The sequence below is a fragment of the Dendrobium catenatum genome, unplaced genomic scaffold, assembly GCF_001605985.2.
Source record: "Dendrobium catenatum unplaced genomic scaffold, ASM160598v2 fragScaff_scaffold_652, whole genome shotgun sequence".
Taxonomy (NCBI): Eukaryota; Viridiplantae; Streptophyta; class Magnoliopsida; order Asparagales; family Orchidaceae; genus Dendrobium; species Dendrobium catenatum.
In genome coordinates this window covers 1-8,746 of record NW_021319114.1, presented here as the reverse complement: position 1 = coordinate 8,746, position 8,746 = coordinate 1, and the positions used below count along the sequence as shown (strand labels likewise).

The 8,746-nt window shown below is 35.0% G+C and overlaps 2 protein-coding genes across 2 annotated transcripts; both read left to right on the top strand.

Annotated features, from left to right (window-relative positions):
- Positions 1 to 3,329: 3,329 nt before the first annotated feature.
- On the top strand, positions 3,330 to 4,006 carry LOC110115400. Its single transcript, XM_020848614.2, has one exon. It carries the CDS (start codon positions 3,364 to 3,366, stop codon positions 3,865 to 3,867), a length of 504 nt encoding a protein of 167 aa, XP_020704273.1. The 5' UTR covers positions 3,330 to 3,363; the 3' UTR covers positions 3,868 to 4,006.
- Positions 4,007 to 7,839: 3,833 nt separating this feature from the next.
- Positions 7,840 to 8,608, top strand: LOC114579821 (E3 ubiquitin-protein ligase ATL6-like). Its single transcript, XM_028695538.1, has 2 exons — positions 7,840 to 8,411; positions 8,515 to 8,608. Exons 1-2 carry the CDS (start codon positions 7,840 to 7,842, stop codon positions 8,606 to 8,608), a joined length of 666 nt encoding a protein of 221 aa, XP_028551371.1.
- Positions 8,609 to 8,746: the final 138 nt, after the last annotated feature.

The window sequence follows — 8,746 nt, the reverse complement described above, 5'->3', positions numbered from 1 at the left end:
TCTAACGAATGTAGTAGTCTGAAGATAGTCATTCATTTTTATTTTTTAAATTAATTTAAAAATTTTAAATATTCTACAAAGAATAATTTTATATTCATATATCTAGAATACTAAAAAATAAACTTAGTATTTTATTAAATTCATGTATACATTTTATTATGTCTCGGTAAGAGATTAATTTTTTTTTTTCAAACTTCAAACAAGAATTGATCTATAACATTAATGAAATTAATTTAAGTATAGCTCAGTTTTATAATTATTTTCTAATCACTCTAATATATAAATGACTAAAGAGGATGCCCTACGTCAGATTGAGATCGATAATTAGTAGACCGGGTCTAAGCGGGCCCAAGATCCACGTGGGTGTTTCGTTTTCTTTGTGGTGCTTTGGCATGCTACCACGTGGAAGATAATTGCCACATGGCAAGTGATTAGACCGTGCTTATGATCCTCCTATCGTAATTACATATGTTAATCTTCTGATAATATAGATTAATTAGTCATGATTGTAATTAATCGTGATTAAAAATTAAAACAGGGCACTTTGGACGGTGTAGGATAGATGTGGGCTAGCCGCCAGAGAGACCGGAGGGCCCGGCGGCCCGTTGTTTTCTTATGCCGTTCCAGTGTTCCGCCGGAGCAGGGATAGCCCAGCGGAGCTGCTTCACCAGCTTTTTGGTGAAAGCGACGGCGAGGGTGGGGCTATGTATAATTGACAGTGGGCCCGGTCCTCAAGTGTGGGATGAGAGGGTGGGGCCTGGTAGCAGATTAGCCAATGAGGGACCTTAGAAGATGGTAGGGCCGGAAGGGATAGAACAACGTATCGGAATCTCAATCACAATGCTGTTCTGGCGTTTCTCAGTTTTCCTGTTGTTTATTTTATTTATTTATTTATCTATTTTTATGGCTATGCTTCTGCGGTTGGATCTATGGTTTATATTTTTCTCGCTCATTGAGGCGGGTTTTTGCTTCTTTTCTCTCAACTATTTCGTTGGCTATAGCAGTCCTTTGCAATGATTCATGAAGAGTTTTTTTTTTTTTTTTTACTTTAATTGAATAGATATTATGGGCTTTTCTAAGATATTGTTTGGTTAGAAATATTAAAAAAAAGTAAAATAATAATTTACAAATTAAGTCTTTTTTTGAAATAGCTCTTCTCTTATTTTACTTTTTAAATGCCAATAAATTTTTTTATTTCATCATTATTTTTCACTATTTTCAAAATATTTTTATACTAGAAAACTATTTCTTACACTAGTTTTGGAAAAGTTTTTTTCTCCATAGTTGGAACTACATTTACAAAAAAAGTACAGCCGTCTCAAATACGATAAATTATTTTATGCGGCCAATCAGAACACGCCACATCACTTTTTGCTCTGTATTGATGCTAGGTATCGACTGTGACGTGGTGTGTTCTGATTAACCCTGAACCGTCCGATGTTCGCACGGTTAATGATACATTTGTTTATAGATGAATTTAAAATAATTTTATATTTATGCATATACAATTATTATAAAAAATTAACTATAAAAAAAATAAAAAATAATGATTGAATGATACATTTGTCATTTAAAATTAAGAAAGAAATATTTAATTTTGTTTTTGATAAAATAATTATAAGAATAAGTATGTTACGGTTCTGTTCATTTTTGTTTACAGACTTTTATTTATTTATTTATTTATTAAGCTTGGTATATTATATTATTAAAAATTTAAAATTGTGTTTCCACTCTCCCTCTTCTCAGCGTGGGTGGATTTCTGACGTGGCATTATTTATTTTGAAAGGACAGGATGAGATTGATCACTCGGTGGAAAGTGGGCCCCACGACCAAAGATCTGGTTGGATGTGGGATCCGGCATCAAATGAGGCGCGAATATTACTGCACTCTTATTGGACGCCGGTTGTTTCCCCATTTTAGTATTTTTCATCCCCACTTCTCATCAATGAAGAGATGAGAAGAAAGTGATTGCGAGCTTAATCACATCTGCTAACTTTTTAAAAAAAAAAATATGTTTTTAATAATTATTGTATAATTTAATAGCATATTATTATAAAAATTATATATTCATTTATTTTTTTTTAATTAATTGTAAAGGAGAAAATAAATTTGATTAAAAAAAAACATTGTGATAAAATGTAAAAAAGAATATTGTGTTGATAAGTTGTTTTTTTACAATTAAGATTTCTTATATGTGATAGCTTTAAGAAATAATTGCTTGAGTTAAAAAAAAGAATATAAATAATAGCTTTAAAAAAATCTTATATTAGTTCCAAAACCATCTTTGCAAAGCTCTGGCACTAGCTGCCTCCTGCCACCACTATCACGAGCTATCACCAACCAATCAGGGGCGGAACTAGCCTCTATTTTGAGGGCAGGCAAATTGGGATTGTGAAATGCAGAATATTTTATATAAAATTGAAAAGAGATTTTTTTTTTTTGAAATGGGGCAACTGCACTTATTGAATGTGGGAAAAATAATTAAAATATTTATTCTTCAATGGGAAAAAAAAAATTAAGGGTGGGCACCATGCTAACCACCAATCATTATCATTGTTTGATTTTACATTGCATTCATTTTAATTCATACCAAATAAAAAAAAAAATCAATTCTTATTTTATGCTCATCAAAATAACTATATAATATTTTAAATACATTTCATTTCTTTTGTACTTTATTGTTTTTTAATTTATATTCTTTCCAAGCAAACAAAGTAACCTCCTTGGTTATGGGTCAATTTTGAGACGATTTTAATATTTTATAAAATTGATTATGAAGTTGTTGTGTTGAAAGTAACTTAACAACTATGATTGCAAACTTAATTTTGCTTCATAATTTTGTTTTAGAATAATTAAAAATTAATCAAATAAAACTATAATTAATGTTTGAAAAATAAAACAGCCATAAAATGGTTCTACTGAGACCATGAGGTTTCGTTTGAGATAGTTTTCTTACTGCTTTTAAAGGTAATTTTTTTAGTATTAAAATTTTTATTTTTGAAATAAAAAATTGCTTTAAGAAGCAGTAAGAAAATCATCCCAATCGAATCCTTCGTTTGGAACAATTTTTTTATTGCTTCTAAACAAGACTTTTTAGTAAAAAAATTAAAATTTTTATGATAAAAAATAGTAAAAAAAACGTCCCAAACAAAAATACTAATACTTCAAAATGTTTACCGTTCCCGACTTCTGTTAAAACAAGCTTATGCTTGACTGAACCATAGTAAATACCCGCACTGCCCCGTCCAAATTCCTGGCGAAATTAGAACCGAAATGAAAGCCAAATGAAATGGAGAAACGACAGTGTGAGGCTATAAATCTTGGACCGGCACTCTTGCTTGCTCCGTTCGTTCTCTCAACCAAATGGGCCGGAGACTCTTCTCATCCGCCGCCGCCGAAAGGCTCCTCCGCCACCACTCCGCCACCTCTGTTGCAACCTCAGCCTCCGACCTCCCTGACCTGGACGAAGAGGATGTTTGGGCCACCGCCGCAGCCACCTCCGGCGCCAGGAGCAGTTGGCGGCTCGTTGACTGCGTTGACCACCGGCGCCACGTGGGCGGCCTTTCGAGAGTTTTAGATGGCGGCGCCGTGGTGGCGATGTCGGCTCCAGTGGAAGTAACCTTTCCGGAGTGGGCGAAGAAGGGTTTGGGCCGGATCGGGTCGGTGGAGCCGGTGGGCGGGTCTACGTGGGAAGAGGAGGTAGATGAAGAAGGAGACTGGGTCCCGCCGCACGAGTACCTAGCTCGACAACAGGGGAAGACGGCGCTGGCGACCTCAGTCTTCGAGGGGGTCGGCCGGACCCTGAAAGGCCGAGATATGAGCCGGGTTCGTAATGCAGTCTGGAGTCAAACCGGGTTCTTTGGCTGAACCGCTTCGTAACAAGAAATTCTTAATTCATATATATTTATTGTATTAGTTGTTTCCTCTGCTTCTTTTAGGTAGTGATTTTAGCTTTGTAAATTGTTAATAATGTCTATTTCTGGGCTTATTGTGCGAAAATTCTTCTTCCCATGTCTCTTACTTATCATTTGGGACCGTTTTTTTCTTTTTTTTAAGTTTCTTAAAACAGTTTTCTATAACAAAAATTAAAATTAAAATTTTACATTTTTTTTAATTTTTGTTCTGTAACAAATGAAATATTAGGCTTCATTTGGAACAGTTTCCCATCTCTTCTTAAAGCAACTTTTTAATAAAAAAATTAAAAATTTTATACTTAAAAATTACTTTAAGAAGCAGTAAGAAAGCCGTCCCAAACAAAGACTTAGTCTTTCATTTTATATCAATTATGAAATAAAAATGTGTTATATTATGTATTTGATTACCCAATTTCTCAACAAACCAAGTTTGTATTTTATGAAAAATATCAAAAGAATGTTTAAAATTCAATGTAAATTTATAATAATTTTATTACTAATTACTTCTCATTATTTTTTAAACTATTATATATGATTAAAGAATTATTTTTTACCCAATAATAATATCAAAATTATTTTCTCCTTAATAACCTTATAATCAACTTATAAATAATTATAATGATCCCCAAATATATCCTTAATTCAAATAAAGGGAGCTTCCAAGTTGATCACCAAAATCTATTAATTTGTCAATATTTATAATTTTAATTGCGACAATCTTGTTTATTTTTTTCAAAAAACTAACCATTTTAGTTAAACAATTATAATTTAAAACTTCTTTTTTTATAAAAATATTTAAGAATAATAGTATAAATATATAAAAAAACATAGAGAGGGCCTTTCCTACTGTTTTATACGATATAATTATAAATTGTGGAGATAACATTGAAAAATATGTTTAAAAGCAGCCAAAAATCAGAAAAAAAAGAGCCTCCCCAAATAAAACTGAAGAATTATTTGTTTATTAACATAATTTCACATTAATTGTAGCTGTACGTGCGCGGTCCCAACAATATTATTGAGATGCGAATAAAACTTTGGACACCAAATAATTTCCTAGCCTAGAGGATAAGCACCCTTTGGGAAAGCAACAAAAAATATAAAATATTGACTGGTTTTGTTTTTTCTTCTATTAATAAGTTTTGGTGGCAATCTGATATAGACTGCCAGCTTCGGCACTTCTTTTATTATAAATTTTTTTAGTGCAATTTATATTAAGCTCACATATATTATATGTAAAAATTGGGCCTCCCAATTAATAGGCTACAGACTGGCTCCCTATTTTAATTAACGGAGAAGAGATCATATTAAGGGCAATTTTTGGATTTTCATTATGATTCTCATTTTATAAATTTTAAATACTTAATGGACATTTACAAGCCTCAATGATTGTGAGCAATTTTCAAGTCTAAAAAATGCCATTCAGAGTTTAAAATTTTAATTATTACAAAACTATCATCAGTGTAATTTTTTGGACTAATAATTCATGATTGCCTATATTACGATCAAATTTTTGGGAACTGTAATAAAATGTTGGAAAATACAATTTTGACAATTTATTAAAATTATTGATATTTGAGCAGAATTTTTTAAAAAAAAAGTATGAGTGAGTTATTTTGTAACTAGCCAAATTATTTAGTGTATATCTAAAGACTGACCAAAAAATAAAAAATAAAATAATCATCAAGAAATCTTCGGCAATTACTTGGTGACGGAAGTTAATAAGGATAATATGAATGTTGATATTTCTGAAGTTTACCTTCTCATGATTTGAATTCTATTGCGAGGCTGTTAAGGTGATAGAGATCAGGAAGGTGGTTGCTGGATGACATGCTTGCTGGTGTGGAGCCGAGTGGGTTGAAGTTTTTGTGCCCGTCGTTGATTTGCTTGAGGAAGGGAACAGTGTAGTTGAGATTCCTGTAAAATTGTTGGATACTCATGTATTGGTCTGATTGGGTGGGGAAGTTATTCGGTTAAAGATATTAGGGATAGACAGATTGGTTGAATGATCGTCGGAGAGGAGGTTTATTTCTGAATTTTCTGCAGTCGGATAATGATTTTTCCCTTGTTCGTTCTATCCAATGCAACTCGGGGGAAGTTTTGGGGGCGTGGTCGCGTTAAAACGATGATTTGCACTTTTTTTTGGATGTTTTGTATTGTGCATTTTTATTGAGGAAGGCTGGCTTTATTGTTCGTTTTGGTTGCTACGGACTGGCTAGGGCAATGATGTGGTCGGGGCTCGCGTCCCGTTCATTTAGCTGGTGGCAACCAATTATTTCTGGATGGTCCGTGCGTGGCGCTTGGACGGTTTGATGCTTGGACTGTTACTGAGCCCATTTTTAGCTTGTCGTATTCACTTTTGCGTCGCTTTATCGCTGTTGTATTATGTAATCTCTCTTTGTTTTTTAAATATAAAAAAGTCTTTAAGTGCAAAAAAAAAAAAGAAATCTTCTTTTTAAGATTGTTGATAAACAATTATTTCTTATATATAATATATATATACTATATATATTTAAATTTCATTAAATCTATTTGAATTTTAAAATTAATATTTTTAAATTATTTAATTAAATTATTGATATGTAAAATTAATCCATTATATATTTATTGAATCATTTAAACTATTAAAAATGCATAATTATAGTAATCAACATAGCCAAACACTATTTTTCTTTTGTGGGCATTAATTAAATAAGATGTTCTTAATCAGTTTAGTTATATTATATTTGCCTAATTTAGCATGTTAGGCAAATAAGTTGATTGATATGCTTAGTGCTAATAAGCTTGCTGAAATCGGAGTTCGTGTGCTTTCTAATTTAATTTGTGAACTTTTCAGGTTGATTTTTGCTTTGAGATTCGTGCCCGAACAAGATAATTTCATGATGACGTATCAGTGCTAATGATTGCTATTTATTTATCTTGGTTGGTCAGGAAGTAATCTTTGGTATGAAACGAACTGAACCTCATGATCTCTCTACTAATTAAGGCACCATCCTCTCTCCTCTTGAGAAGGACCACAAGTATCATTCTAATAAAATTATTTCAAGATATGCTTGTTAGCATATCAAGTATAAAAATCAGGATAGTCTTAAATCTTCATAGGTAGGGAGATTATTATAGTAAAAGTTATGAACTTTGATATCATAAAATGATTTTAAGAGGTCAATCAAACACAACATATCTGATAATATAATTGCTTTCAATGCTCATTTTATGCTATTTGTAAAAGAACCTTTTAATCATCTGAGACGTAAAAAAACTTTCCAATTAGAATATTATCTTTTAAGCCCAAAACATAAATAGCCAGTCTATTGGCTTATTGGCAAATCATTATCGGTTGAAAAGGATCCTAAGAACTAAGATTTTTTTTATTGTTTCTCAAAATTAGGATTTTAGTATAAAATTTTTTAAGGGATTTTATACATAACATAACTTTCAAACTTTTATACATTACATATTAACACCTAATTTTTTTTATTAAATTTTACTTATTATAAAAAAAAAAACCATTTAAAAACTTCTCTTCATCTATTCCAACAACTCCCTGCTACCCCGTCAAAAAAATTCCCGTCAGCCTTGTGTCTTCCCATTCGACCCGGCATTCTAGTTTCCGAGATTTACACTCATTTGCTGCCACGGATTCACCCACTGTCGGCTGTACCAGTGGGATGGAAGGATCTCAGCCGGCACCATTAAAGAGTTTTGGGGAGTAGGTCTCCATCGGCTGTACCGGGAATGGAAGGTCTTAAAGACTTGCAGACGGAGATACAAAGGGAATGTGAAGTACCGCAAAGCTCGTTAAGCTCTGGGATTTCTTATGGTTATTGGGTTTGATATTCTATTTTCATCTTTTCTAAAATTTGGGACAGTTAAAGTCTTTAGGGCCGTGGGACGGCGGCACTCTTGCCTTTACTTATAAAAAGTTATGAAATGTTGTTTGGGGCATCGCAGCAGAACAGCGGCAAAAAAATTCGCGGCGTGCAATTGCTTTCCCGCGACTTACACTCTCTCCGCGGTCCGCTGCAGTCCGCTGCTGTTCCGGGAAAAAAATGACGAAAATCCCCTTCCAATCCTTTCAAATGGAGGAACTGATCTCCCCTTCGTCGTTGCCGGCTGCATAAGGTTTAACAGCGAGGGCTTGATCCCGAGGTTCTCGAGGAACTTCCCGGACGCTTGGTGTTATTCAGAAGTGAAGGGAGGCAACAAAATCGGAAAGGGCGCGCTCGAGTGTGCAATCTGCCTGAACGAAATTCGGAGGATGACGAGACCATCCGCCCTCCCCCGAGTGCGACCACTGTTTTCCAATCAGGAGTGTGTAGACGCCTGCGCTCGAAAAACCCACGTCACTTGCCTGTTTGCCCGCGCTAATTACACCTTCTATTTCTCCCGATCGTGCATCCAGAATTCTCCGCCCCGCGAAACGATGGGGCCAATGCTGCCGCCAGCGCCTCCGCATCAAGCTTTTACCTCCCGACGCTCCGCCGGCCAGATCATGTGGTGATCACGTGGATTGATATGAATGAGAGGAAAGAGGAGATGCGAGAGCCGCGGGGGGAGGATCGCGAGCAAGTGAGGGCAAATTGGGCCGGGCGATCCAAAGGATTTCGAGGTCGCACTCGACTGGGCACTCGATGATGCCGCAAGGAGAGGCGGGTCTCGATCGTTTCACGTTGCGGCTGCCGGAGAAACAATGAGGAAGGAGATTATTCGCCGCTGGAAGCTGCCACAGGTCGAGAAACCTTCGCGGTGACGGTGAACTGGGGGTGGTGTCGGCGATCCAGTACGTGCGTCGCTGTCTCCGTCGCCGTCGCCGTCGCCGGTCGCTGTGCCGT

What these genes read in the sequence shown, in the direction of transcription:
- LOC110115400 (XM_020848614.2), top strand. Translation starts at nt 3,364, where the DNA reads ATGGGCCGGAGACTCTTCTCATCCGCCGCCGCCGAAAGGCTCCTCCGC.
- LOC114579821 (XM_028695538.1), top strand. Translation starts at nt 7,840, where the DNA reads ATGAAATGTTGTTTGGGGCATCGCAGCAGAACAGCGGCAAAAAAATTC. An exon ending in TCCGCCGGCCAGATCATGTG is followed by an intron (nt 8,412 to 8,514) that starts GTGATCACGTGG and finishes GGCGATCCAAAG; the next exon opens with GATTTCGAGGTCGCACTCGA.